Raw genomic sequence first — 27997 nt, forward strand, 5'->3', positions numbered from 1 at the left:
AGTGTAGTGAAATGAGGATTAGGATTGGTGAATGAGAATTAAGTGAGATAGTAGGGTTTACCAGGAATGGGAAATTCTGAAATCCTCCTCAAATAGGAGAGGCAATATTGTGGAGTCATTACAGACAGACTCTGAAATAAGACTCCTTTGTTTGAATCTATTAGGTCAGTTTAGGCAATTAAACTATATGTATATTCATCTCAGTTTCCTGATCTGTAAAATGGGAAAAATCGTAGCTACTTGATAGGATTATTAGGAAGATTAAATTAGTCTATGTATACACACACACTCTCACACTCTAATTGGAAGGAAAAAGAAACAGTCTTATCGCATAAAATTATCACATGTAATCTTTATATAAAACTTAAAAAGTTTGTTACTATTAAATTGTAGATATAATCAGTTTCTACCTAATAAATACATGATCTAGAAGATTTTCTTTTTTTTAAAAAAATTTATTTATTTATTTATTTATTTGAGATGGAGTCTCACTCTGTCGCCCGGGCTGGAGTGCAGTGGCCGGATCTCAGCTCACTGCAAGCTCCGCCTCCCGGGTTCACGCCATTCTCCGGCCTCAGCCTCCCGAGTAGCTGGGACTACAGGCGCCCGCCACCTCGCCCGGCTAGTTTTTTGTATTTTTTAGTAGAGACAGGGTTTCACCATGTTAGCCAGGATGGTCTCGATCTCCTGACCTCGTGATCCGCCCGTCTCGGCCTCCCAAAGTGCTGGGATTACAGGCTTGAGCCACCGCGCCCGGCCGATCTGGAAGATTTTCAATGCAGTCCTTTAGTCCATTTACCTTCAGAAGGACCAGAAATAACCAATCTCCTTAGACAAGACTACATATTGACAATTTTTCTTTCTTCCCCAGCAAGCCCACTTACTTTTTCCTCTCTCTGTGGTAATGACTAGCCAAGAAAGAATGTATTTTTTTCTTTTCCTTTTTTTGAGGTAGGGTCTGGCTCTGTTGCTCAGGCTGGAGTACAGTGGGGTGATTATGGCTCACTGCAGCCTCCGCCTCCTGGGCTTAAACGATTCTCCCACCTCAGTCTCCCGAGTAGCTGGGACTATAGGCGCACACCACCATGCCTGGTTAATTTTTGTATTTTTTGTAGAGACAGGGTTTTGCCATGTTGCCCAGGCTGGTCTTGAACTCCTGGCCTCAAGTGATCTGCTCACTCGGCCTCCTAAAGTGCTGGGAGCCACCATGCCCAGCTAGTGTTTGTCAAGTTGGCAATTTTGAAGATAGAAGCCGTTTCTGTGACTCTTTTGTTTCTACAGTTCTATTATGTTACTGAATTGGCAAATCAAGAGAAGGGGAAGTCAATAGTCTTTGGGTATATTTTTGCTGTCTTTAAGAACTAAACAGTGGCTGGGTGCCATGACTCACACCTGTAATCTCAGCAATTTGGGAGGCCAATGCAGGTGGACTGCTTAACCCAGGAATTAGAGACCAGCCTGGGTAAGATGGCAAGACCCCGTCTCCACAACAAAATAAAACATAAGCCTGGCAAGGTGGCGCATACCTGTAGTCCCAGCTACTCTAGAAGCTGAGGCATGAGGATCCCTTGAGCCCAGGAGTTAAGACACTTTAATGCTAGACATACTTACAAAACGATAATGAAAGCTTAAAATGTCTCTTTTTGAGGCCGGGCGCAATGGCTCACGCTTGTAATCCCAGCACTTTGGGAGGCTGAGGCGGGCGGATCATGAGGTCAGGAGATGGAGACCATCCTGGCTAACATGGTGAAAACCCGTCTCTACTAAAAATACAAAAAATTGGCCAGGCGTGATGGCATGCGCCTGTAGTCCCAGCTACTCAGGAGGCTGAGACAGGAGAATGGCGTGAACCCGGGAGGCGGAGCTTGCAGTGAGCCGAGATGGTGCCACTGCACTCTAGCCAGGGCTGCAGAGTGAGACTCCGTCTCAAAAAAAAAAAAAAAAAAAGTCGTCTCTTTTTAAAAGCATACCAATCTTTCCATTGTCCTGAGTTCTTTACTGATTAGTTCTGGACTAATGAGTCTCTAGTGATTTTGTATTCAGGAATTTTAATTGACCCACTGTTTCTAGAACCTGAAGACTTAATAACCTATAGTACACATAAGCTCAAATAATGAGGAATTTTTGGGCCAGGCAAGGTGGTTCATGCCTAGGAGGCCAAGGCGGTGGATTGCCCGAGCTCAGGAGTTCGACACCAGCCTGGGCAACATGGTGAAAACCTGTCTCTACTAAAAATACAAAAAATTAACCGGGTGTGGCGGTGTGCGCCTGTAGTCCCAGCTGCTTGGGAAGCTGAGGCAGGAGAATCGCTTGAACCCGGGAGGCGGAGGTTGCAGGGAGGCGGATTGCCCCACTGCACTCCAGCCTGGATGACAGAGTGAGACTCTGGCTCAAAAACAAACAAACAAACAAACAAAAAACCAAACAAATAATGAGGAATTTCTTTTTTTTGAGATGGAGTTTCACTCTTATTGCCCAGGCTGGAGTGCAATGGTGCAATCTTGGCTCACTGCAACTTCTGCCTCCCAGGTTCCAGTGATTCTCCTGCCTCAGCCTCCCAAGTAGCTGGGATTACAGGCGTGCATCACCAGGTCTGTATTTTTAGTAGTTTCACCATGCTGGTCAGGCTGGTCTGAAATTCCTGACCTCAAGTGATCTACCTGCCTCGGCCTCCCAAAGTGCTGAGATTACAGGTGTGAGCCACCGCACGTGGCAGGAATTTTCTTCTTTTTTTTTTTTTTTTGAGACGGAGTCTTTGCTCTGTGGCCCAGGCTGGAGTGCAGTGGCCGGATCTCAGCTCACTGCAAGCTCCGCCTCCCGGGTTTACGCCATTCTCCTGCCTCAGCCTCCCAAGTAGCTGGGACTACAGGTGCCCACCACCTCGCCTGGCTAGTTTTTTGTATTTGTTAGTAGAGACGGGGTTTCACCGTGTTAGCCAGGATGGTCTCGATCTCCTGACCTCGTGATCCGCCCGTCTTGGCCTCCCAAAGTGCTGGGATTACAGGCTTGAGCCACCGCGCCCGGCCCCGGAATTTTCTTAAAATATAGGTCAAGGAATCAATGTGAGTCTGTTTCATATAAGCCAGAAGATAAAAAAAGGCTTGATTGTAGCAGAAACAATGTTAAAGGAAATGCAAAGGAAGGAAAATTTTCTTTTTTTTTTTCCTTTGTTTTTGAGATGGAGTCTTGCTCTGTCGCCCAGGCTGGAGTGCAGTGGCTGGATCTCAGCTCACTGCAAGCTCCGCCTCCCGGGTTTACGCCATTCTCCTGCCTCAGCCTCCCAAGTAGCTGGGACTACAGGCGCCCGCCACCGCGCCCGGCTGGTTTTTTGTATTTTTTAGTAGCAACGGGGTTTCACCATGTTAGCCGGGATGGGCTCAATCTCCTGAGCTCGTGATCCGCCCGTCTCGGCCTCCCAAAGTGCCGGGATTACAGGCTTGAGCCACCGCGCCCAGCCGGGGGAAAATTTTCATTGTCATTAAAAGCACCAGCCTGACAGCTTGCTTCTCAATGTTTGTCAGAAGACAGAATATAAACTCGAATGACTGTTTTGTTTAGATTGGTTGTAAAACAGGGCAAGAGAAATCTGACACATTAGAACCTATCTCACAAAATCAAACTTTAAAAATTGAAGTACCTAGATATATAAAAAGTTCCAAGTGTTTTCACAAGTGTAATAGGTTTTATTTATTTTATAATTTTTATTTACGTTGCCCAGGATGGAGTGCAGTGGCGTGATCTCGGCTCAGTGTAACCTCCACCGGGTTCAAGCGATTCTCCTGCCTCAGCCTCCCTAGTAGCTGGGATTACAGGTGCCTGTCACCACACCCGGCTAATTTTCTTGTATTTTTAGTGGAGACCGGGTTTCACCATGTTGGCCAAGCTGGTCTTGAACTCCTGACTTCAAGTAATCTGCCTGCCTTGGCCTCCCAAAGTGTTGGGATTACAGGTGTGAGCCACTGTGCCTGGCCCTCTAGATATAATTAAATGTCTAAAACTTAAGAAAAAAACAATCATTCACCCAAATATATGACGTATCAAGTGAGCTGAGAGTCCTATTACTGCTCACTTACCTCTATATATGGCAAATAGTAGAACTGGGTATTTATATTAGAAGCCTTAGAATTATCCTTGTATAATATTAAATTTTACAAAATTATCTGCAATCCACTTATGCCTCCTTTTATTTCTCCTTCCAGGAACCTTGACACTCTCCTTTGGTGGTCTCAGGAAATCTTATTTTTTTTTGTTTTGTTTCTTTTTTGAGATGGAGTCTCGCCTGTCACCCATGGGGTGTGATCTCGGCTCACTGCAACCTCTCCCTCCTGAGTTCAAGCAATTCTCCTGCCTTGGCCTCCCGAGTAGCTAGGATTACTGTATGCACCACCACACCCGACTAATTTTTGTAGTTTTTGTAGAGATGGGGGTTTCGCCATGTTGGCCAGGCTAGTCTTGAACTACTGACCTCAGGTGATCCGCCTGCCTCAGCCTCCCAAAGTGCTGGGATTACAGGTGTGAGCCACTGCGCCCGGCCAGGAAATCTTTTCAACATAAATTATTTCTCAAGTAAAGGAAAATGTACTTTGAGGTTTAAGACACATACATAGTTCTGCTGTATTTATTAAATGGCTTTTGAAGTATTTGATCTGTTGTTGAAGGCAGAAGATATCCACATTGGTTTGAGGAGCTCTGTCTTCAGAAATCTTTTTGTAAATCTAAAATAGAATAGATAATATATGGAAGAACAGCAAAGGAAAACAAAACAAAGCCCATTTATTTTTACATTCTTTTTTGCCTAATGCTTCTATTTAACTCACATCGTGCACAAAGATTTGCTTACACATTTGCTGAAGTCCACATTATAGGCTGAGCTAATACGGAACAGTGTGGATACAAAGGACTTAATACGGCCAGTTGCAATGGCAGCTTCAACCGGGCTTTCCAAGTTCAGAGTCGTTCATTCAATAATTACACATGTAAGTGTCTACTGAGTAGAGCATTATCTTAGGCACTACTGCTTAAACTATCACATACTGAAATAAAAAATGAAGTGGCAAGATAATTTGTATTGCTATAACATTGCCAGTTTTCTTTTTTTTTTTTTTTTTTTTTTTGAGACGGAGTCTCGCTCTGTCGCCCAGGCTGGAGTGCAGTGGCGCGATCTCGGCTCACTGCAAGCTCCGCCTCCCGGGTTCACGCCATTCTCCTGCCTCAGCCTCCCGAGTAGCTGGGACTACAGGCGCCCACAACCGCGCCCGGCTAATTTTTTGTATGTTTAGTAGAGACGGGGTTTCACCGTGGTCTTGATCTTGTGAGCTTGTGATCCGCCCGCCTCGGCCTCCCAAAGTGCTGGGATTACAGGCGTGAGCCACCGTGCCCGGCTGCCAGTTTTCTAGAGTATCCTCTTGAATAATATTCAATCTGCCGGTTTTTTTCCTATTGGTTTATACATATACTCAGATGTCTCCCATTCAGAGTACTCTTCATTTGGCACTGCTATCCTCTTTGCATTTCCTTCCAGCTATTACATGCAGCAAGATTTTATTAGTTTCCTACTGTACCTGACACTTGATAATCTTGCGCTTTTCTTTTCCCTGGCTTCTATAACATTTTCCCTTCCATCTTTCATCTCTTCACTTCTAAATCATTAGCAAGTCTCAAGGATGGTTCCAGTATTTGCACCTTTTGGAGATCTTCAGTGCTAATGTTCTAGTGGCAATAGCTCAGTTGGCCTCTTGGGCTCTATTCTAGTCCCTGCCTTGCCCAGATTTATCTGTCTGGATAAAAACTACAAATCATGGCATTCCCTTCCTCAGAACCTTTAAAAGCTTCCTATTAAGCCCAAAACGAAGCCCAAACACCTAAGCTTGGAATTCAAGGCCATTCAGCTTGCTTCTTTGGATTTATAGCCCATCACTCCTGGACACACGGTTTACTAGATTAGCTGTACTACTTGATGGCTTCCAGAGTGACTGGATGCTTTCCTTTGCTCTTGCTGTTCCTTCAAGAATGAACAACCCTTGGCCTTTTTCCACCTCCATACCCTTATCTCATCAAATTTCTGCTTGTGGAAATCCTTCTCATACCTGATGGTATAGTATATTGGCATTAGGGATTAGATCTTTTTTTTTTTTTGAGATGGAGTCTTGCTCTGTCGCCCAGGCTGGAGTACAATAGTGTGATCTTGGCTCACTGCAACCTCCACCTCCCGGCTTCAAGTGATTCTCCTGCCTCAGCCTCCCAAGTAGCTTGGATTACAGGCACGCAATAACGCGCCCGGCTAATTTTTGTATTTTTAGTAGAGATGAGGTTTCACCATGTTGGCCAGGCTGGTCTTGAATTCCTGACCTCAAGTGATCCGCCCGCTTCGGTCTCCCAAAATGCTGGGATTATAGGTGTGAGCCGCCGTGTCCGGCCTAGGGATTTTTTTTTTTTTTTTGAGACAGAGTTTTGCTCTTGTTGCCCAGGCTGGAGTGCAATGGCATGATCTCCGCTCACTGCAACCTCCACCTCCTGGGTTCAAGCGATTCTCCTGCCTCAGCTTCCCTAGTAGCTGGGATTATAGGTGCCCGCCACCACACCCAGCTAATTTTTTGTATTTTTAGTAGAGATGGGGTTTTACTATGTTGGCCAGGCTGGTTCTGAACTCCTGACCTCAGGCGATCCACCTGCCTCAGCATCCCAAAGTGCTGGGATTACAGGTGTGAGCCACTGCACCCGGCTAGGGATTAGAATTCTTACAGCAGCTCACTGAAAGGAGTTCACATACCACTATTTTCATATGAAATCTCAGAGTCTGTCAGATAAAATCTCTTTCTTAGCATTTTGTACATTTTTGTTTTGTACTAAGTTAGTACTTCTTTTTTTTTTTTGAGATGCAGTCTCGCTCTGTTGCCCATGCTGGAGTGCAATGGTGCGATGTCAGCTCATTGCAATCTCCGCCTCCCTGGTTCAAGCGATTCTCATGTCTCCACCTCCTGAATAGCTGGGATTACAGGTGGCTACCCCCACGCCCAGCTAATTTTTTGTATTTTTAGTAGAAAAGAGTTTCATCATGTTGGCCAGGCTGGTCTCAAACTCCTGACCTCAAGTGATCCAACTGCCTTGGTCTCCCAAAGTGCTGGGATTACAGGCGTGAGCCACCGTGCCCAGCCAAGTTAGTACTTCTTAAGGGCAAGGGGGCATGATATTAATTCATCTTTGTCTCCCTTGTAGACCTGATACTTAGAATGTGTTTAATAACTATGTGTTAAATTGAATTAAGGAAACTCAATTTCCAAAACATTAAGGATAGTAACATAAATCAGTAAATTTTGGGAGGAGGGCAAAGAAAGACTAGAACTCAAAAATTGCCCTTTTCTACTAATACTAAGATCTAACTAGATAGAAGGGAAAGGTATAGAGTCTTACCACTCTTCTTAAGAAGTTCTCCTTTTCGAGATTTATCCAGGTTTTCAAGAAAATGTTCAAAAACTTTTACATAAGGTGCTAGACTGGTCTTCTTATAATCTAAATTATGAAGAATGTACATTATAATTAGCATAGTGGCAGCAATAACATGAAAATGCAACTAAGCTTCTTTTCTTTTTTTTTTTTTGGAGATGGAGTCTCGCTCTGTCCCCCAGGTTGGAGTGCAGTGGCGCAATCTCGGCTCACTGCAAGCTCCGTCTCCCCAGTTCATGCCATTCTCCTGCCTCAGCCTCCTGAGTAGCTGGGACTACAGGCGCCCGCTACCGCGCCCGGCTAATTTTTTGTATTTTTAGTAGAGACGGGGTTTCACCGTGGTCTCGATCTCCTGACCTTGTGATCTGCCCGCCTCAGCCTCCCAAAGTGCTGGGATTACAGGCGTGAGCCACCGCGCTCGGCACAACTAAGTTTCTTATAAGAATTCTCTAGAATAGTGCTGCCCAATGGAAATATAAGAGAAACATATATCCTTTTTTTTTTGAGATGGAGCCTTGCTCTGTCACCCAGGCTGGAGTGCTGTGGCGCGACCTCAGCTCACTGCAAGCTCCGCCTCCCGGGTTCCTGCCATTCTGCCTCAGCCTCCCGAGTAGCTGGACTACAGGCGCCCACCACCACACCCGGCTAATTTTTTTTTTTGTATTTTTAGTAGAGATGGGGTTTCACCATGTTAGCCAGGATGGTCTTGATCTCTTGACCTTGTGGTCCACCTGCCTTGGCCTCCCAAAGTGCTGGGATTACAGGCGTGAGCACCCACCACGCCCGGCCACATATATACTTTTGAATATTATATTAGTCACATTAAAAAAGTTGAAATTATTATTATTGAGACAAGATTTCACTCTGTCACACAGGCTGAAGTTCAGGGGTGCCATCTTGGCCCACGGCAGCCTTGACCTCCTGGGTTCAAGGGATCCTCCCATCTCTGCTTCCTGAGTAGCTGTAACTACAGGCATGTACCACCATGCCCAACTAATTTTTTTTTTTTTTTTTTTTTTTTGAGAGGGGGTCTCGCTCTGTCGCCCAGGCTGGAGTGCAGTGGCCGGATCTCAGCTCACTGCAAGCTCCGCCTCCCAGGTTTACGCCATTCTTCTGCCTCAGCCTCTCCAGTAGCTGGGACTACAGACGCCCGCTACCTCGCCCGGCTAGTTTTTTGTATTTTTAGTAGAGACGGGGTTTCACCGTGTTAGCCAGGATGGTCTTGATCTCCTGACCTCCTGATCCGCCCGTCTCAGCCTCCCAAAGTGCTGGGATTACAGGCTTGAGCCACCACGCCCGGCCTTTTTGTTTTTGTTTTTTGTATCTGTAGAGACGAGGTCTCACTCTGTTGCCCGGGCTGGTCTCGAACTCCTGAGCTCAAGTGATCTCCCAGCCTTAGCCTCTGAAAATGCTGAGATTACAGACACATGCCACCATGCCCAACTAAAATATTATTTTTGCATGTAATAAAAATTGAGATATATGACACTCTCTTTCATAAAAGTCTTTTAGTGAGAGAGAGAGAGAGAGAGATTTTTTTGGAGATAGAGTCTGACTCTGTTGCCCAGGCTGGAGTGCAGTGGCGCGATCTTGGCTTACTGCAACTTCCGCCTCCCGGGTTCAAGTGATTCTCCTACCTCAGCCTCCCAGCTTATTGGGATTACAGGTGCCCGCCACCACGCCAAGCTAATCTTTTGTATTTTTAGTAGAGACGGGGTTTCACCATGTTGGTCAGGCTGGTCGCGAACTCCTGACCTCGTGATTTACCCGCTTCGGCCTCCCAAAGTGCTGGGATCACAGGTGTGAGCCATTGCACCCGGCCCATGCCTTAAATGATCCTCCACCTCAGCCTCCCAGTGGCTGGGACCACAGGGGGTGCCACCACAGCTGGCTAATTTTTTATTTTTAGTAGAGACAAGGTCTCGCTGTGTTGCTCAGGCTCGGGTCATGCCTTTTGGAGATTCAGAAGTTTTTACAGGCCCGGCGCGGTGGCTCAAGCCTGTAATCCCGGCACTTTGGGAGGCCGAGACGGGCGGATCACGAGCTCAGGAGATTGAGCCCATCCGGGCTAACATGGTGACACCCCGTTGCTACTAAAAAATACAAAAAACCAGCCGGGCGCGGTGGCGGGCGCCTGTAGTCCCAGCTACTCGGGAGGCTGAGGCAGGAGAATGGCGTAAACCCGGGAGGCGGAGCTTGCAGCGAGCTGAGATCCGGCCACTGCACTCCAGCCCGGGCGACAGAGAGAGACTCAAAAAAAAAAAAACAAACAAACAAAAAAAAGAAGTTTTTACATTGAGTATGCTTTGTTTCTTTTTTTTTGAGATGGAGTCTTGCTCTGTCTCCCAGGCTGGAGTGCAGTGGGGCAATCGCGGCTCATTGCAACCTCTACCTCCCAGGTTCAAGCGATTCTTCTGCCTCAGCCTCCCGAGTAGCTGGGATTATAGGTGCCCACCATCACGCCCGGCTAATTTTTGTATTTTTAGTAAAGACAGGGTTTCACCATGTGGCCAGGCTGGTCTTGGAACTCCTGATCTCAGGTGACCCACCCGCCTCAGCCTCCCAAAGTGCTGGGATTACAGGCATGAGCCACTATGTCTGGCCTGCATTAAGTATTCTTTGATTTATAAAATAGTTTAAAAAATGTACATAACAAAAATTTGAATATAGGCAGGGTGCAGTGGCTCATGCCTGTAATCCCAAAACTTAGGGAGGCCGAGGCAGGTGGATTACCTGAGGTCGTGAGTTCAAGACCAGCCTGACCAACATGGAGAAACCCTATCTCTACTAAAAATACAAAAATTAGCTGGACGTGGTGGCAGGCACCTGTAACTCCACCTACTTGGGAGGCTGAGGCAGGAGAATCGCTTGAACTCAGGAGGCAGAGGTTGCAATGAGCCAAGATTGCACCACTGCACTCCAGCCTGGGTGATAGAGTAAGACTCTTTCTCTAAAAAAAAAAAAGGAAGAATATACAATTTTATTCATCCATTTAATTACATAACCTATGATACCCAACGGGAAAATATGACTAAGAAAGGAGTTTCACGTAAAATTTGGATTTTAGTAGTATCCTATGTTTGCATGGAATTAAGAATCCTCATAATAGTTCTTTAAAAAGAGTAAGAAAGAAATTATACTCTTTTTTTTTTGAGACGAAGTCTCACTCTGTTGCCCAGGATGGAGTGCAGTGGCGTGACCTCAGCTCACTGCAACCTCTGCCTCCCGGGCTCAAGGGATTCTTGTGCCTCAGCCTCCTGAATAGCTGGGATTACAGGTGTGCGCCACCATGCCTGGCTAATTTTTGTATTTTTAGTAGAGATGGGGTTTAACCATGTTGGCCAGGCTGGTCTCAAACTCCTGACCTCAGGTGATCCACCCACCTTGACTTCCCAGAGTGCTGGGATTACAGGTGTGAGCCACCGTGCCCAGCCATATAATTTTTATTTTGAGACAAGGTCTCTCTCTGACACCCAGGCTGGAGTACAGTGGTGTGATCAGGGCTTACTGCAGCCTTAACCTCCTGGCTCGAACAGCCTCTTGAGTAGCTGAGACCACAGGTGTATGCCAGCATGTCTAGCTAATTTTTTTTTGGAGACAGGGTCTCTCTGTGTTGCCCAGGGTGGTCTCAAACTCCTGGGCTCAAGTGATCCTCTTGCCTCAGCCTCCCAAAGTGCTGGGATTACAGGTGTGAGGTGAGTGGTTAGCAAGCATTACTCTCTGAGCTCTGCCTTATGTTAGATCAGCAGAAGCACTAAATTCTCATAGGAGCATGAACCCTATTGTGAACTGCGCATGTGAGGGATCTAGGTTGTGCACTCCTTATCAGAATCTAATGCCTGATGATTTGAGGTAAAAAAGTTTCATCCTGGAACCATCCCCAACTCCTCCCCATCTCTTTGAAGTCCGTGCAAAAATTGTCTTCCACAAAACCAGTCCCTGATGCCAAAAAGGTTGGGGAGTGCTGCTATGCAGCATCTCTCTCTCTCTTTTTTTTTTTTTTTTGAGACAGAGTCTCGCTCTGTCGCCCAGGCTGGATGGAGTGCAGTGGCCGGATCTCAGCTCACTGCAAGCTCCGCCTCCCGGGTTCCCGCCATTCTCCTGCCTCAGCCTCCCGAGTAGCTGGGATTACAGGCACCGCCACCTCGCCCGGCTAATTTTTTGTGTTTTTAGTAGAGACGGGGTTTCGCCGTGTTAGCCAGGATGGTCTCGATCTCCTGACCTTGTGATCCGCCCGTCTTGGCCTCCCAAAGTGCTGGGATTACAGGCTTGAGCCACCGTGCCCGGCCTCTTTTTTTTTTTTTTGAGACGGAGTTTCACTCTTGTTGCCCAGGCTGGAATGCAATGGCGCGATCTTGGCTCACCACAACCTCCACCTCCCGGGTTCAAGCAATTCTCCTGCCTCTGCCTTCCAAGCAGCTGGGATTATAGGCATGTGCCACCACACCTGGCTAATTTTGTATTTTTTGGATAGACGGGGTTTCTCCATGTTGGTCAGGCTGGTCTTGAACTCATGACCTCAGGTGATCTGCCCACCTGGGCCTCCCAAAGTGCTGGGATTACAGGTGTGAGCCACTGTGCCTGGCCTGCAGTATCTCTTAGGTGTTAGATTTGCCTTCCATTAGCAAGAAGATATAGAAATTCCTTAGCTTCTTCAAATTCTTGTCTTTTTTTTTTTGAGACAGTCTCCCTCTGTTGCCCAGGATGGAGTGCAGTGGCACAATCTTCGCTCACTGCAACCTCTGCCTCTTGGGTTCAACCGATTCTTCTGCCTCAGCTTCCTGGCTAGCTGGGATTACAGGCGCCTTCCACTACACCTGGTTAATTTTTGTATATTTAGCAGAGACGGGGTTTCACCATGTTGCCAGGCTGGTCTTGAACTCCTGAGCTCAAGTGATCCGCCTGCCTCGGCCTCCCAAAATGCTGGGATTATAGGCATGAACCACTGCGCCCAGCCAGCTTCTTCAAATTCTTGAATATACAACTCGGTAAACAGTTTAGACATATGTTTACCATAAAACCCACCTATATGCATCAGAAACAAAGAGCAAAAGTACTGCATATATAATAGTTGTTAAATAAATAGGTGGTGAATCTCAGAGACTGATTATTCATACTTATTGATAGTTTAATCTTACAGTATAGATCCTAGCATTTAGAAGTTGTTTAGGAAATATGTGTTGAATCAGACTGGATTCAGTAACACCACTTGGGTAACTGCTGAAGAAAGGACACAAACATTGTATGCAGTTCCAGGACAAATGCTGATCCATTCTGGCTGAATCAGAGAATTAATTATTGGAGTGACAGATGGATATCTATATAAAAACCCTGTATTAAAGTGAAGCTTCAATATATTATCTTACCTCTGGTTCTATGTTTGACATCAGATTCAGCTTCATTCTCCTCTTTTTCCTCTTCATTAATGGAAATGGCATCCAATTCACGGCAGATGAAGCTGCAAGCAACAGAACAAGATAATTTTTTTTTTTTTTTTTTGAGATGGAGTCTCGCTCTGTTGCCAGGCTGGACTGCAGTGGTGCAATCTTGGCTCACTGCAACCTCTGCCTCCCAGGTTCAAGCGATTCTCCTGCCTCAGCCTCCCGAGTAGCTGGGACTACAGGCATGTGCCACCAAGCCCAGCTAATTTTTGTATTTTTAGTAGAGACAGGGTTTTACCATGTTGGCCAGGATGGTCTCGATCTCTTGACCTTGTGATCCGCCCACCCTGCCCTCCCAAAGTGTTGGGATTATAGGCATGAGCCACCCCGTGCCTGGCCACGAACAAGAGAAGTTTAATGTTGGTTTCTGGTCAGCATTATCCAGTGTATTTTTTTTTTTTTTTTTTTTTTGAGACGGAGTCTCGCTCTGTCGCCCAGGCTGGAGTGCAGTGGCCGGATCTCAGCTCACTGCAAGCTCCGCCTCCCGGGTTCACGCCATTCTCCAGCCTCAGCCTCCCGAGTAGCTGGGACTACAGGCGCCCGCCACCTCGCCCGGCTATTTTTTGTATTTCTTAGTAGAGACGGGGTTTCACCATGTTAGCCAGGATGGTCTCGATCTCCTGACCTCGTGATCCGCCCATCTCGGCCTCCCAAAGTGCTGGGATTACAGGCTTGAGCCACCGCGCCCGGCCTATCCAGTGTATAATAGCATGTGAATCCCATAAAATTTACTGTAAAAAAATTATGTGGTCAACTTAAATTTGGGATATTCTAAACAGCATGATCTCTTCTTGGAGTTTTTCATGCATATTATCATATGAAAGACCGTGAAATACTGTAGTAAAAGATACTTTTAATCTGTTTAAGTCAGAATTTCCTAAATTTATTTGACCTTAAAATCTTTTTCTTATATAACAGCAGGTGAAAAGCTTGTATTGTTCTATTAGGGCATCATCATCTAACCTTTGAACCTTATTTGGTTTCCCTAACCAAATATACCGTTCCCATGCAACTAATTCTCTAAGAAGGAGGCTAATCCAATTTATTTAAAATTCAGAACAACAATTACAAACAAGGAGTGATCAATGATTTGAAACATACCTTATGGTTGGAACAGTAAATGGATCAAACTGGTCCACTTTCTGCAAATCAATAGGCACAGATATGCGACCTGTAAGAAGCAAAAGTTATAAACTGATGATTGTGGACTATAAATCATTATAGGCGTCTCCTATAAGTTATTGTTCGTTAAATTTTTTTTTTTTTTTTTTTTTTTGAGGCAGAGTTTCACTCTTGTTGCCCAGGCTGGAGTGCAATGGGACGATCTCGGCTCACCGCAACCTCCACCTCCCAGGTTCAAGCAATTCTTCTGCCTCAGCTTCCCTAGTAGCTGGGATTATAGGCATGTGCCACCAGGCCCAGCTAATTTTTTGTATTTTTAGTAGAGATGAGGTTTCTCCATGTTGGTCAGGCTGGTCTCGAACTCCCGACCTCAGGTGATCCACTCGCCTTGGCCTCCCAAAGTGCTGGGATTACAGGCGTGAGCCACTGCGCCCAGCCTAAAATTTTTTATCTAAGGCTTAGACAAAGGGTTAAACTTATCTGTTAAGAACCGTATTTAGAAATATAAATTAAAGTACTTTCACATTAGCTGTGCCCTTACTTTTTTTTAAGAGTTAAGGCCTCACTTTGTCACCTATGCTGGAGTATAGTAGCATGGTCATAGCTCACTGCAGGCTTGAAGTCCTGGGCTCAAGTGATCCTCCCACCTCAGTTATCTCCCAAAGTGCTGGGATTATAGATGTGAGCTACTGCACCTGGCCTGGCCAGTTTTTCAATTTTTGTAGAGTTGGGGTCTCACTGTGTTGCCCAGGCTGGCCTTGAACTTCTGGCCTCAAATAATCCTCTTGCCTCAGCCTCCTGAGTTGCTAGGATTACAGGTGTGAACCACCATGTCCAGCATGCCTTTTACTTCTCTTTAGAAAACAACTGGCCAGGTGCAGCGGCTCACACCTGTAATCCCAGCACTTTGGGAGGCCGAGGAGGGTGGATCACGAGGTCAGGAGTTCAGGACCAGCCTGGCCAAGATGGTGAAACCCCGTCTCTACTAAAAATACAAAAATTAGCCAGGCGTGATGGTGGGTGCCTGTAATCCCAGCTACTTGGGAGGGAGAGGCAGAGAATTGCTTCAACCTGGGAGGCGGAGGTTGCAGTGAGCCAAGATCACGCCACTGCATTCCAGCCTGGGTGACAGAGCGAGACTCTGTCTCGAAAAAGAAAAACCAAAAACACCAAAAAGCAAATGTGAAGACTGTTTCAATAAGAGCTATTTCCCAGTTGCTCTTATCCCTACTTTTATTTCTATATTTAGAAATAAAGTATATTTAAATATTCCATATTTAAGTTCAGGACAATCTCAGATTTAATAAGTCCTGAAAATAGAACAAAATAGATGGAAATATTATATTTACATTAGCTTAGTTTTTTTTAATTGAGATCAATACAGATACCCACATGTCAGATACCTTTAAAAAGCATTCTGGAAATAAAATAGAAATTATTCTACTCTTTTAACCTCTCCTAGGATACCATACAGAATTTAACATATCTCAAAAATGACATGAGGCTGGGTGCAGTGGCTCATGTCTGTCATCTCAGCACTTTGGGAGACTGGGGCAGGTGAATTGCTTGACCTCAAGAGTTCAAGACCATCCTGGGCAATATGGCAAAACCCTGTCTACAAAATATTAGCTGGCTGTGGTAGCATGTGCCTGTAGTACCAGCTACTCAGGAGGGTGAGGCAGAAGGATTGCTTGAGTTTGGGAGATTGAGCCTTCAGTGAGCCGAGACTGCATCGGTGCACTCCAGCCTGGGTGACAGAGTGAGATTCTGTCTCGAAAAAAAAAATTTTTGTTTTTGTCAGTGCTAGGAGTAGAGTTCATTGCATTTCTTTCTTTTTTTCTTTTTTTTGTGAGACAAGGTCTCACTCTGTCGCCCAGACTGGAATGCAGTGGCACCATCACAGCTCACTGCAGCCTTAACTTCCCAGGCTCAAGTGATCCTCCTGCCTTAGCCTCTTGAGTAGCTGGAACTACAGGCATGCACCACCATGTCTAGCTACTTTGTGTATTTTTTGTAGAAAGGGGGTTTAGACATGTTGTCTATGCTGGTGTCAGACTCTGGGGCACAAGTGATTTGCCCACCTTGCCCTCCTCAAGTGCTGGGATTACAGGAGCAAGCCACCACATATGGCCACACACAATTTTTTTTTATGTCCTTGGATAAGTTACATCTTGGGCCACCGTTTTCTCATCTGTACAATGAGAGTTGTTGTCCTAAGATTTTGACGGTCCTCTCCAAATCTAATATGGAGCCTCAGAAACCCAACTGAAAAACAGTTACATAGTAGAAACTAATCTGGTAGCTACTTAACTGACAATATAAAAAACTAATTTAGGTATTAGGTGACAGAGCAATTCTTCTACCTTTAAATCATAGACATTATATATATTCAGACCTAATCCCACGCTTACTAAAGCAAATAGTAACTCATTTTTCTTTTAGTTTCCCTTAGTTCCCTTGTGTAGTACCTGTTTTAGGATGAACACTAAAAGGGCTCTTCAGTAGATGATTGATTCCTTTGCTGACATTGATATCCAGCCGTGGAAAACAGTACTGGAGCATAATCTCCCACTCCAGCCAGGGTCCATATTTGTCATTTTTGATGTTATTCTAAAAGCAGATACAAGGCCAACATGAGGATCAGCAGGAACTGTTGAGGATTTCTTTAAAGAAAGTTAAAAAAATGATCTTCAGGCCAGGCGCAGTGGCTCAAACCTGTAATCCCAGCACTTTGGGAGGCCGAGACGGGTGGATCATGAGGTCAGGAGATCGAGACCATCCTGGCTAACACGGTGAAACCCCGTCTCTACTAAAAAATACAAAAAACTAGCCGGGTGAGGTGGCGGGTGGAGGCAGAGCTTGTAGTGAGCTGAGATCCGGCCACTGCACTCTAGCCTGGGCGACAGAGTGACACTCCCTCTCAAAAAAAAAAAAAAAAAATCTTCAACCATCTTTAACTGACTAGGCAAAACAATCAATTTAATTAAGAATTGCATTATTATATCTGTAATACAGATTTCAGTGGAACATACCTGACATCTGCTGGCTACTTTCTTCAACTGCTCCCAACGCTGAAGTGAATTGTGAGACTTTTGGAAGCCTTGTTGAAGTTCATCATGAATTAGTGATGGGTCATTAAGGAACAGACTCATTTAGGGGACATCAATGAACAACTTAGTTTTAAGTATGTATTACCACAAGGGTATCTTATAAATACTTAGAAAGCAGTTATTAATGTTCCTTAAAATGTAAATGTTGGCCGGGGATGGTGGCTCAAGCCTGTAATCCCAGCACTTTGGGAGGCTGAGGTGGGTGGATCACGTGAGGTCAGGAGTTTGAGACCAGCCTGGTGAACGTGGTGAAACCCCATCTCTACTAAAAATAGAAAAATCAGCAGGGCATGGTGGCTCACATCTGTAATCGTAGCTACTCTGGAGGCTGAGGCAGGAAAATTGCTTAAACCCGCAAGGTGAAGGTTGCAGTGAGCGGAGATTGTGCCACTGCACTACAGCCTGGGTGACAGAGTGAGACTCCATCTCAACAAACAAACAACCCACCCCACAAATGTTAAACTCAATAGCTGTATTCGGCTGGGCACAGTGGCTCATGCCTGTATTCCCAACACTTTGGGAGGCTAAGGTGGGTGGATCATTTGAGGTCAGGAGTTTGAGACCAGCCTGGCCGACATGGTGAGACCCTGTCTCTACTAAAAATACAAAAATTAGCTGGGCATGGTGGCGCACGCCTGTAGTCCCAGCTACTTGGGAGGCTGAGGCAGGAGAATCGTTTGAACCTGGGAGGCAGAGGTTGCAGTAAGCCAAGATCGCACCACTGCACACTCCAGCCTGGGCAACAGAGTGAGACTCTGTCTCAACAAACAAACAAACAAACAAACAAAAAAAACCCCAAAAACAAACCAACACCAGTTGTATCACTGAAATCTTCCACGGTAAAAATACAGTGATGATATAACAAAAAGAATGCCAAAATAATTATAAGGTATGGTGTAAAGTTTTCCCTGGTCTGCATGTGTTTTGACTACGTGATTCACCATTCTTTAGCCATTAATTCTAGGACCAACTTCCAAAATGTGAAAACTGATTTGCAACATGGCCCCATTTTTTATTGTGTTCCAATAATACTAAAATCCAGAAATACAAGAGATATTTTGTATAAAAAAGATTAAACTCATAAGTATATGGGAACTTACAAGCAGACATATCTAACATTTATAATATCACAGATCAAAACAACTAGCTCACACAGAAATGATCACGGGAAAGGATATTTTCAGGAACAAGGGCTAAAATCTTATCCCAGCTTTCTTTATTTTTGAGAATATCTTGATTAACCAAGGCATATTCTTCAAAGTATTTTTTTATTATGTTAATAGATTTTCTGCAGGAACAACAATAACAACGGAGTCCCAACACTATTAGTAACACATATGCCACATAGGTATTGCTGCCATTGTAGGGAAGACTACTGCTTATTTTCATGACATTTTTAGAACTTAATTAGGTAAAATGGGAATACCAAACTTTGCAGGATTATAATTAAATGAGACACTTTAAGGGAAAATAACCTGGCATAGAACCTGGCACAGAATATGTATACAAGAAATGTTTACTTTTTAAACCTCACAACTTAGAAGGTTAATATACGCAATAAGGGTAGAAAGTAACCAACCCAGGACACCATAATACATCAGTAGTAGAATGTGGGATGCAGCCTACACTTTCCACTGTGAATTGCTTGTATTAGTATCTCAACAATCATATAATGTTTGCAGTTCACAAATATGCATCACATTTAACTCTTTCACTTAATCATTGATACAACTGTGAGACAGGTAGAGTGGATGTTGTTCTTCCCATCATAGAGATAAGGAAATGGAGGCAGCAATATTTTATCAAGATCATAGTACATGGCAGAATAGAAATTTTTACTCCTAATATAAGGTTTTTTCCACTATCCTAGAGAAGTAGTGAATTCACTGGAAAAAGCATGGGCTTTGGAGTCAGGCAGACCAGGGCATGAATCCTAAATTTAACAACTGACTTGTTAGGCCGGGCGCGGTGGCTCAAGCCTGTAATCCCAGCACTTTGGGAGGCCGAGATGGGCGGATCACGAGGGCAGGAGATCGAGACCATCCTGGCTAACACGGTGAAAACCCGTCTCTACTAAAAAATACAAAAAAACTAGCCGGGCGATGTGGCGGGCACCTGCAGTCCCAGCTACTCGGGAGGCTGAGGCAGGAGAATGACGTGAACCCGGGAGGCAGAGCTTGCAGTGAGCTGAGATCCGGCCACTGGACTCCAGCCTGGGCCACAGAGCAAGACTCTGTCTCAAAAAAAAAAAAACAAAAAAAACAACTAACTTCTTGTGTGATGCCAAGCTTATTATAAAATCTCTCTAAAACTCACTTTCCTTATCTATAAATGGAGATACCATCAAGTCTCTTGTGGGGTTTTTGTGAAGAGCAATGAGAACATCTGTAAAGTACCTATTAGGAATACTGCAGCATAAAATAGGCACTCAATTAACCATAGCTATTATTATTATAAAACGCTACCCAGCAGTGAAAATTGATAGCAAGTTAACTCTAAAGGCACATGCCAATAAATGAGACACCTTAAAGTGTATGGAGACTTTTCCAACAGACCTGATAAATGGGTGAATTTTTTCACTTAGGTGAACTTTCTTTTTAACATCTTGACCACCCTGAAAAATAAATCATTAAAAAAGAACTTCATGTACACAATATAAATACAGTCATGTGCAGCATAATGACATTTTAGTCAATGATGGACAGCATATAAGATGGTGGGCGCGGTGGCTCACACCTGTAATCCCAGCACTTTGGGAGGCTGAGGTGGGTGGATCACCTGAGGTCACCGAGGTCCAGACCAGCCTGACCAATATGATGAAACCCTGTTTCCACTTGACACCACGCCTGGTTAAATACAAAAATTAGCCAGGCATGGTGACAAGTGCCTGTAATCCCAGCTACTTGGGAGGCTGAGACAGAAGAATTGCTTGAACCCGGGACACGGAGGTTGCAGTGAGCAGAGATCACGCCACTGCACTCCAGCCTGGGCGACAGAGTGAGACTGTCTCAAAAAAAAAAAAAAAAAAATTTCGTAGGCTGGATGCGGTGGCTCACACCCGTAATCTCAGCATTTTGGGAGGCAGAGGTGGGAGGATAGTTTGAGTTTAGGAGTTCAAGAACACCCTGGACAATATAGTGAGATCTTGTTTTTGCAAAAAATTTAAAAATTAGCTGGGCATGGTGGCGCATCCTTTAGTCCCAGCTACTCAGGGGGCTGAGGTAGAAGGATCACTTGAGACCAGGAGGTCAAGACTGCAGTAAGCTGTGGTCACGTCACTGTACTCCAGCCTGGGTGACAGGGTGAGACCGTGTCTCAAAAACAACAACAACAACAACAAAACAAAATCAAAACCAAACTTTAACATGTTCTATTATTTTATATACGATAAATCTATTTTATCTATTATTATTATTATTATTATTTTTTGAGATGGAGTTTTGCTCTTGTTGCCCAGGCTGGAGTGCAATGGTGCAATCTTGGCTCACCGCAACCTCTGCCTCCCAGGTTCAAGCGATTCTCCTGCCTCAGCCTCCTAGTAGCTGGGATTATAGGCATGTACAACCACGCCTGGCTAATTTTGTATTTTTAGTAGAGTCGGGGTTTCTCCATGTTGGTCAGCCTGGTCTCGAACTCCCGACCTCAGATGATCCGCCCGCCTTGGCCTCCCAAAGTGCTGGGATTACAGGCATGAGCCACTGTGTCCGGCCTTATCTATTATTTTATATATGCCACCAAAGGAAGATTTTTATAGCAAAATAAAATGAAATATCTTAAAACATGTAGCTACTATGACTTTAAATGATCTGTTGGTAAGATCATCTTTAATGCAATGTGAATGCCATTAAAGATAGTTTCAAGTCAGCACGGTGGCTCATGCCTGTAATCCCAGCACTTTGGGAGGCTGAGGTGGGTGAATCACCAGAGGCCAGAAGTTCTAGACCAGCCTGGCCAACATGGTGAAACCCAGTCTTTACTAAAAATACAAAATTTAGCTGGGCATGGTGGCGGGTGCCTGTAGTCCCAGCTACTCTGGAGGCTGAGGTGGGAGAATTGCTTGGACCCAGGAGATGGAGCTGGCAGTGAGCCAAGATTGTGACATTACAGTCCAGCTTGGGCAACAGAGTGAGACTCCATCTCAAAAAAAAAAAAAAAAAGAAAAAAAAAAGATAGTCTCATTTTTGTTGATAGTAAACATATCAGGCTTGGTAACATCTAGAAACTAAAGCAATGCAAATTAGAATTAAGAGGACCTTACCTTTACAAGGCTCAAATACTCAACTATCCCAGAACGTACTGCAGAAGACAATTTTCTAACTGATTCATCGCAGACCCAACAATGAACACCTCTCCTTCCAGAATATACCCAGAGACGATGCTTAAACCCAAAGTCCTCTGAGGAGGAGAGAAATAATAGGTTTTAAAACAAATCTATAAACTCCTTAATTAATATATATTAAATTACTTGTTTCCTGTGCTCCCCATGTTCTTGCTTCATCTCTTTACCCATCCTAGTCTCTCTGCTAGGAATTTCTTTCTTTTTTAAAAAATTATTTTATTAGGCTGGGCGTGGTGGCTCACACCTGTAATCCCAGCACTTTGGGAGGCCAAGGCAGGCGGATCACGAGGTCAGGAGTTCGAGACCAGCCTGACCAACATGGTGAAATGCCACCTCTACTAAAAATACAAAAATTAGCTGGGCGTGGTGGCACACACCTGTAGTCCCAGCTACTCAGGGGGCTGAGACAGGAGAATCACTTGAACCCAAGGGGCGGAGGTTGCAGTGAGTTGAGATCTCACTTCGTCTGGCTGACAAAGTGAGACTCTGTTTCAAAAAAAAAAAAAGAAATTAATGAGATTTGATCACATAATACAGAGAATAATAGTAGTCAGAGGAAAACCAATTCTCACACTTGACCCCATTCAGAAACTGCTGATACTTGCCCTTCAATGCTCTGTCAATGATGCGTATGGCCATTGTCATGAGGGTCCAGCACTTAGGACATATGTCTGCAGAACTAGAGCAGAGTCATCATTACTCATTGTCAGTGGTATCACCCACCCTAACAGCAAGACACAGTGCTCACCTACAACATCTCCTCACATCGTCATAGTCTGTCATGTCAATGTCAAATACCAGTTCTTTTTCCTGAGCCTGGAAAGCTCCCAGCTTCACCGTATTGTGTTGATTGGGCTACAAATACAAAATATTGATCAGTTTCTATAAGAGCTGCCACATTGCTAAATCTGCTTATTTTCTACACATATGGAAAAAGATACCAAAGAGAAACAAAGAGACCATATAATGCCAACTTTATGTCAGTGAAAGTTCATTATTTTGGATCTCACACATACACAATTGATGAGAATCTTAACTTTCTCCAACTTAAAGCAGGGTTTAATGAATACATATCCATCATAAATGTTTGTTGGTCAATAAGGATAATAATAAAGCTGTTTTTAGATTTCTCACAAGGGAACGTATACAGATAATGGCCTATTGCAAGGTGTTTTAAGAACCTTTACTTGTATGTACTATACATACAAGTATTTAAAAATTTTCAGTAATTCAAAAAGATCTCCCCAATTAGTTTGAATTGAGACTTTATTATAAAGAGGCTATGAGAGGCTGGGTATGGTGGCTCATGCCTGTAATCCCAGCACTTTGGGAGGCTGAGGCGGGCAGATCACTTGAGGTCAGGAGTTCGAAACCAGCCTGGCCAATATGGTGAAACTTTGTCTCCCTACCAAAGATATAAAAATTAGCCAGGTATGGTGGCATATGCCTGTAGTCCCAGCTATCTGGGAGGCTGAGGCAGGAGAATCATTTGAACCTAGGAGGCGGAAGTTGCTGTGTGCCAAGATCACGCCACTGCACTCCAGCCTGGGTGACTACAGTGAGACTCTGTCTCAAAAAAAAAAAGAACCCGAGAGGGTAATGCCACCATAAGTTTTTATAACTGTAAGTCAGAAGGGAGTGATAACTGAGGAGATTCATAAGAACTAAATCTTAGCCTGTTGGTAAGGAAAGACAAGAGGCACAACCCAATTTATACCTCAGAACTCCCAAAAGGCTCAGGGATAGGTGATACCAGGTATTGCTGGAATGAGTAAGTACGTTTAGTGGTGAAGCTGAGATGAAAAACAGGAAGATTTTTCAAGGCCACCCTTGACTGAAGGAAAAAAAAAGGAGGATTGGTTCAAAGCCTAGTTAAGAAAGTTAGCTCCCCAGATTGGTACACTTAGCTTGCAGAGCTAGGTGAGTGCTCTTTCATTTCCCTGGCAGAAGACACCTGAATTATTTTCCAGAGAGCATAAAACAGAAGGTCTCTGGACTTGGACAACAAGTACAATTGAAGAGTGTGTTGTACTGATACTATGAATTGATATTAGGGGAATAATTAGACATTTATATGTGGAATGTTAAGACCCAGCCCTTTCTACCCACTTCTGTACTCTTCCACTACCAACTCAGGCAGGAGGCTGGAAGATTCCTCTCTAAATAATCTGATCAGGGCTGGGCGCGGTGGCTCACACCTGTAATCCCAGCACTTTGGGAGGCCGAGGCGGGCGGGTCACGAGGTCCGGAGATCGAGACTAACCTGGCTCACATGGTGAAACACCATCTCTACTAAAAATACAAAAAATTAGCTGGGTGTGGTGGCACACGTCTGTAATCCCAGCTACTCGGGAGGCTGAGGCAGGAGAATTGCTTGAACCCGGGAGGTGGAGGTTGCAGTGAGCCAAGATCGTGCCACTGCACTCCAGCCTAGGCGACAGAGTAAGACTCTGTCTCAAAAAAAAAAAAAAAAAAAAAGACTTAGCTAAAAGAAAGTGGTTACTTCTGGGTCCGGGTGCGGTAGCTCATGCCTGTAATCCCAGCACTTTGGGAGGCCAAGGCGGGTCGGTCACTTGAGGTCAGGAATTCGCGACCAGCCTGGCCAACATGGCAAAACCCCATCTCCACTGAAAAATACAAAAATTAGACAAGTGTGGTGGTGTGCACCTATAATCCCAGCTACCTGGGAAGCTGAGGTGGGAGAATCGCTTGAGAGGCGGAAATTGCACTGAGTGGAGATGAGCCATTGCACTTCAGCCTGGGCAAGAGAGCTAGACTCCGTCTCAAAAAAAAGATTAAAAAAAAAAATAAAAAAATAAAAAAAAAGAAAGTGGTTGCTTCTGGGTAGCCAAAAATGAGGGGGAAGGGTAGCAGAATTTTTTTTAGACAGGGTCTCACTCTGTCACCCAGGCTGGAGTGCAGTGGCGTGATCTTGACCTACTGCAACCTCTGCCTACTGGGTTCAAGCAATTCTCCTGCCTCAGCCTCCTGAGTAGCTGGGACTATAGGCGTGTGCCACCAAGTCCGGCTGTTTTGTATTTTTTGGTAGAGATGGGGTTTCACCATGTTGGCCAGGCTGATCTTGAACTCCTGACCTCAAGTTATCTGCCTGCCTCAGCCTCTCAAAGTGCTGGAGTTACAGGCATGAACCACCGGCCCAGCCTGGTAGATTTTTTTTAAAGCTGAATAGAAGTACCTGATTTTGTAAACCACGTGCATACATAACTGATAAAAATCACAAAACAAAACACAAAAAGTAAATAAAGGTCTATAGATGTTTCTGTCTTGGCCCAAGAAAAAAATGAGACGTTTTCTCCCTTTAGTAATTGAGGAGAAGGAAGTAGAGTGGCACCCTAACCCTTCTTAGAAGTTCATTTTCAGTTTTATTCTCAACCTATAAAGGGAAAGTAAAACAACTCCAAAGTATTTTTTCCACCTGCCTTTTATTACCTCTTCTCCCCTTACTTTGATGATGACAGACAGGTCTGGGATTTAGAGTCAGAAATCCTGGGTTTAAGTCCTAGCTCTATCATTTAGAAATTGTGTATGAGCTTGGGCAAACTATTCAAGTTCTCTGGACCTGTTTCCTCTTTTATAAAAAGAATGAGGATTGATACAAGAAACAAGTTATATAACATATGAAAAACTCCACATAAAAGCTATTATGCTATGTATGTATTCCCTCCACCCACTAGTGTGTATATTTGAGAAGGGGAAGAAGGGCAATTTTGGTTTGTTCATTCACTCAACAAATATTTATAGTGTACTCTCTCTTGCCAGGCACTCTTCTAGGCACTTAGAATATACCAGTGGCAGGGGATGGAAGGAGTGGCAGGCTGTAGTAGACCTCACTGAGAAGGTGCTATTTGAGCAAAGATTTGAAGGAGGTGAGGGGATGAACAAAGTGTAGAAATGGGTTTTAGGCAGTGGAAACAGCTTGAGCAAGGGTCAGTGTGGCAGGAATGAATAAGGGGGAGAGAAGGACTTTTAGTCAGTGAAATGAGCAGCCACCAGATAATGTTTTGAGCAGAGGAATCACAGATTCTGAGTTGTTTTAAAAGGATCACTCTAGGTTCTGTATTGAGAATGGACTCTAGATTCTACAAGGGCAAACTGTTAGGAGGTTTTTACAGTAATTCAGATGAGATGATAATGTTGGTAGCACTGGCAGTAGTGGCTGGATTTTAGATATACTTATGGTAGAGCCAAAGGGATTTCCTAATAGAATGGGTATGGGAGTGTGAGAAAGAGAGGAATCAAGAATAACTCCAGGGGTATGAAGGAAAAATAATACAAATATTTATTATGACTGAACTGTACACTTAAACGTGGTAAAGATAATAATTTTATATGTATATTTTACCTCAATAAAAATAAACAATTAAAAGAAAAAAAGAGGCCGGGTGTGGTGGCTCATGCCTGTAATCCCAGTACTTTGGCAGGCCGAGATGGGTGGATCATGAGGTCAGGAGATCGAGACCATCCTGGCTAACACGGTTAAACCCAGTCTCTACTAAAAAATAGAAAAAATTGGCCGGGTGTGGTGGCAGGCGCCTGTAGTCTCAGCTACTCGGGAGGCTGAGGCAGGAGAATGGCGTGAACCTGGGAGGCGGAGCTTGCAGTGAGCAGAGATTGTGCCACTGCACTTCAGCTTGGGTGACAGAGCGAGGCTCCGTAAAAAAAAAAAAAAAAAAAAAAAAAAAAAGGGAGTAACTTCCAAGGTGGGAGAGAATGTAATTCTCTTTTATTTCCCTCTTTTTTTTTTTTCGTTGATGCCAAGTCTCGCTCTGTCGCCCAGACTGGAGTGCAATGGCACGATCTCGGCTCACTGCGACCTCTGCTTCCCGGGTTCAAGCGATTCTCCTGCCTCAGCCTCCTGAGTTGCTGGGATTACAGGCGCGTACCACCACGCCTGGCTAATTATTTCCCTTTCTTAAATCACGTCGACTTCTTCTTCCTAGTAGCCAGATACTCAATTTTTTTGTCCTAGTAAGAATGCAACCAATTCACTCCCAAATGATTTCATCAGTAATGTAGAATGTCAAAGAACAAAAAAGGATTAATCACTTGCCAAACAATTAAAAAGTGGCTTTTCATCTAGAATAAACTCTAAAACTTTAATCTCAAAACGCAAGCAGAATCAACCCATTCTTGGTATACAAAATACAACAATAAAATACATTAAAAAAAGATTTCTTACTCTGTGGGAATATACTGCGCCTATATCAATCTTGTATGGATTCATTTTCTGCATCTCCTTTTCCAGATCACTCTGGTTGTTGAAGGATTGGTAGCGAATATAAATATCATCTTTCAATGTGAATGAAAATTCACGGTGTTGAAAGTAATTCTTTATCACTGCAAAATAAATGTACATTTTAAAGTTAATTTGCTACTTTATTTGGCTCAAGACATTATAACTTTAGCCAATGAGAAGTTTTTTTTTTTTCGGAAAGGGTATCTCGCTTCCTGCACTATCGCCCAGACTGGAGTGCAGGGGCTCGATATAGGCTCACTGCAACCTCCGCCTCGCGGGTTCAAGGTATCCTACCACCTCAGCCTCTGGAGGCTGTAGCTAGGACTACAGGCACGCGAGCCACCACGCCCAGATAATTTTTGTATTTTTTGTAGAGACCGGGTTTCACCATGTTGGCCAGGTTGGTCTCGAACTCCTGACCTCAGGTAATCCGTCCTCCTCGGCTTTCCAAAGTGCTGGATTACAGGCGTGAGCCGCGGCACTAGGCCCGAGAAGATGTTTTTAATGAGCCCCCTATGCTCAACACCATGGTAGATGTAAAAGAAAAACAAAGCAAAATCCCCAAGAACTAGTCTCTAATTTGAAAGCAGTTACCATTCCATATTTGCTAGGAAAAGGTACAAAAGACGAAACCGATGCATAACTATTTTAAATATGTAACGCCACCCCTCCCTCCTCGATTCGCACTAATAAATTCAGCTGCAAGGAAGAAAGTATTTCTCTTCTGCAGGAGGCTCTTCCGCTCCTGATGCAAACTATGTCTCTGCAGCTTCACGCTACACCCCAGTAACCCCCTGGGCACCGCGGCAGGTAAACGGGGCACCTAATGTGAGCTTGACCACGCAGAGGTAGGAGCGGTGGCTGTTTTTTTTTTTTTTTTTACCGTGTGGCCGCAGGCTGGCTATTGTATCCTCTTTCAGCCCATTTACACCTAGGAAGTGGTGGGGCGGGCTCCAGAGAGCAAATGAAGGCGCGCGGCACAAAGCCTGGCGCACAGAAGGCGCTTCATATTGTCATTGTAAGGACACCCCGCCTCAAACCTCCTCACACTCCGCTCCCGACCCCATTCCTCGCCTCCATCACCTCCGCCGTAGTTGAGCCAGCGATAGTACTGAGAGTAGGGAAAGAGCCTCCGGTAATAAAGTTTAAGCAGCTCGGGCAGCTCGGTGGGGTCAAACGTCTCCATTGAGCGCTGAACTCGACACAGTCAGGACTACCACAAGAATTGGCGGGAACATCACGGCCGTGCGGCTCCGCTACTGCGCAGGCGCCTAGGGCGGAGGCC

General features: G+C 44.6%; 1 protein-coding gene across 1 annotated transcript; it reads right to left on the reverse strand.

Moving 5' to 3' along the window:
- Positions 1–4602: 4602 nt before the first annotated feature.
- On the reverse strand, positions 4603–27983 carry PRIM1 (DNA primase subunit 1). The gene is made up of 13 exons (XM_025401834.1): positions 27796–27983; positions 26656–26813; positions 22204–22310; positions 22061–22134; positions 21375–21511; positions 19672–19730; positions 18295–18404; positions 17039–17130; positions 16475–16616; positions 13986–14055; positions 12810–12901; positions 7411–7509; positions 4603–4715 (listed from the first exon to the last, which is right to left on the reverse strand). The coding sequence occupies exons 1-13, from the start codon at positions 27896–27898 to the stop codon at positions 4696–4698; spliced, it is 1263 nt and encodes a 420-aa protein (XP_025257619.1). The 5' UTR covers positions 27899–27983; the 3' UTR covers positions 4603–4695.
- Between the last annotated feature and the right edge of the window lie 14 nt (positions 27984–27997).

This window comes from Theropithecus gelada, chromosome 11 (assembly GCF_003255815.1).
Source record: "Theropithecus gelada isolate Dixy chromosome 11, Tgel_1.0, whole genome shotgun sequence".
NCBI lineage: Eukaryota > Metazoa > Chordata > Mammalia > Primates > Cercopithecidae > Theropithecus > Theropithecus gelada.

Coding starts and splice junctions, on each gene's coding strand:
- PRIM1 (XM_025401834.1), bottom strand. CDS start 27,898: ATGGAGACGTTTGACCCCACCGAGCTGCCCGAGCTGCTTAAACTTTAT. Junction 26,814..27,795: donor CTGGCTCAACTACGGCGGAG/GTGATGGAGGCG, acceptor TTTATTTTGCAG/TGATAAAGAATTACTTTCAA. Junction 7,510..12,809: donor TGTCAAACATAGAACCAGAG/GTAAGATAATAT, acceptor TTCATAATTTAG/ATTATAAGAAGACCAGTCTA.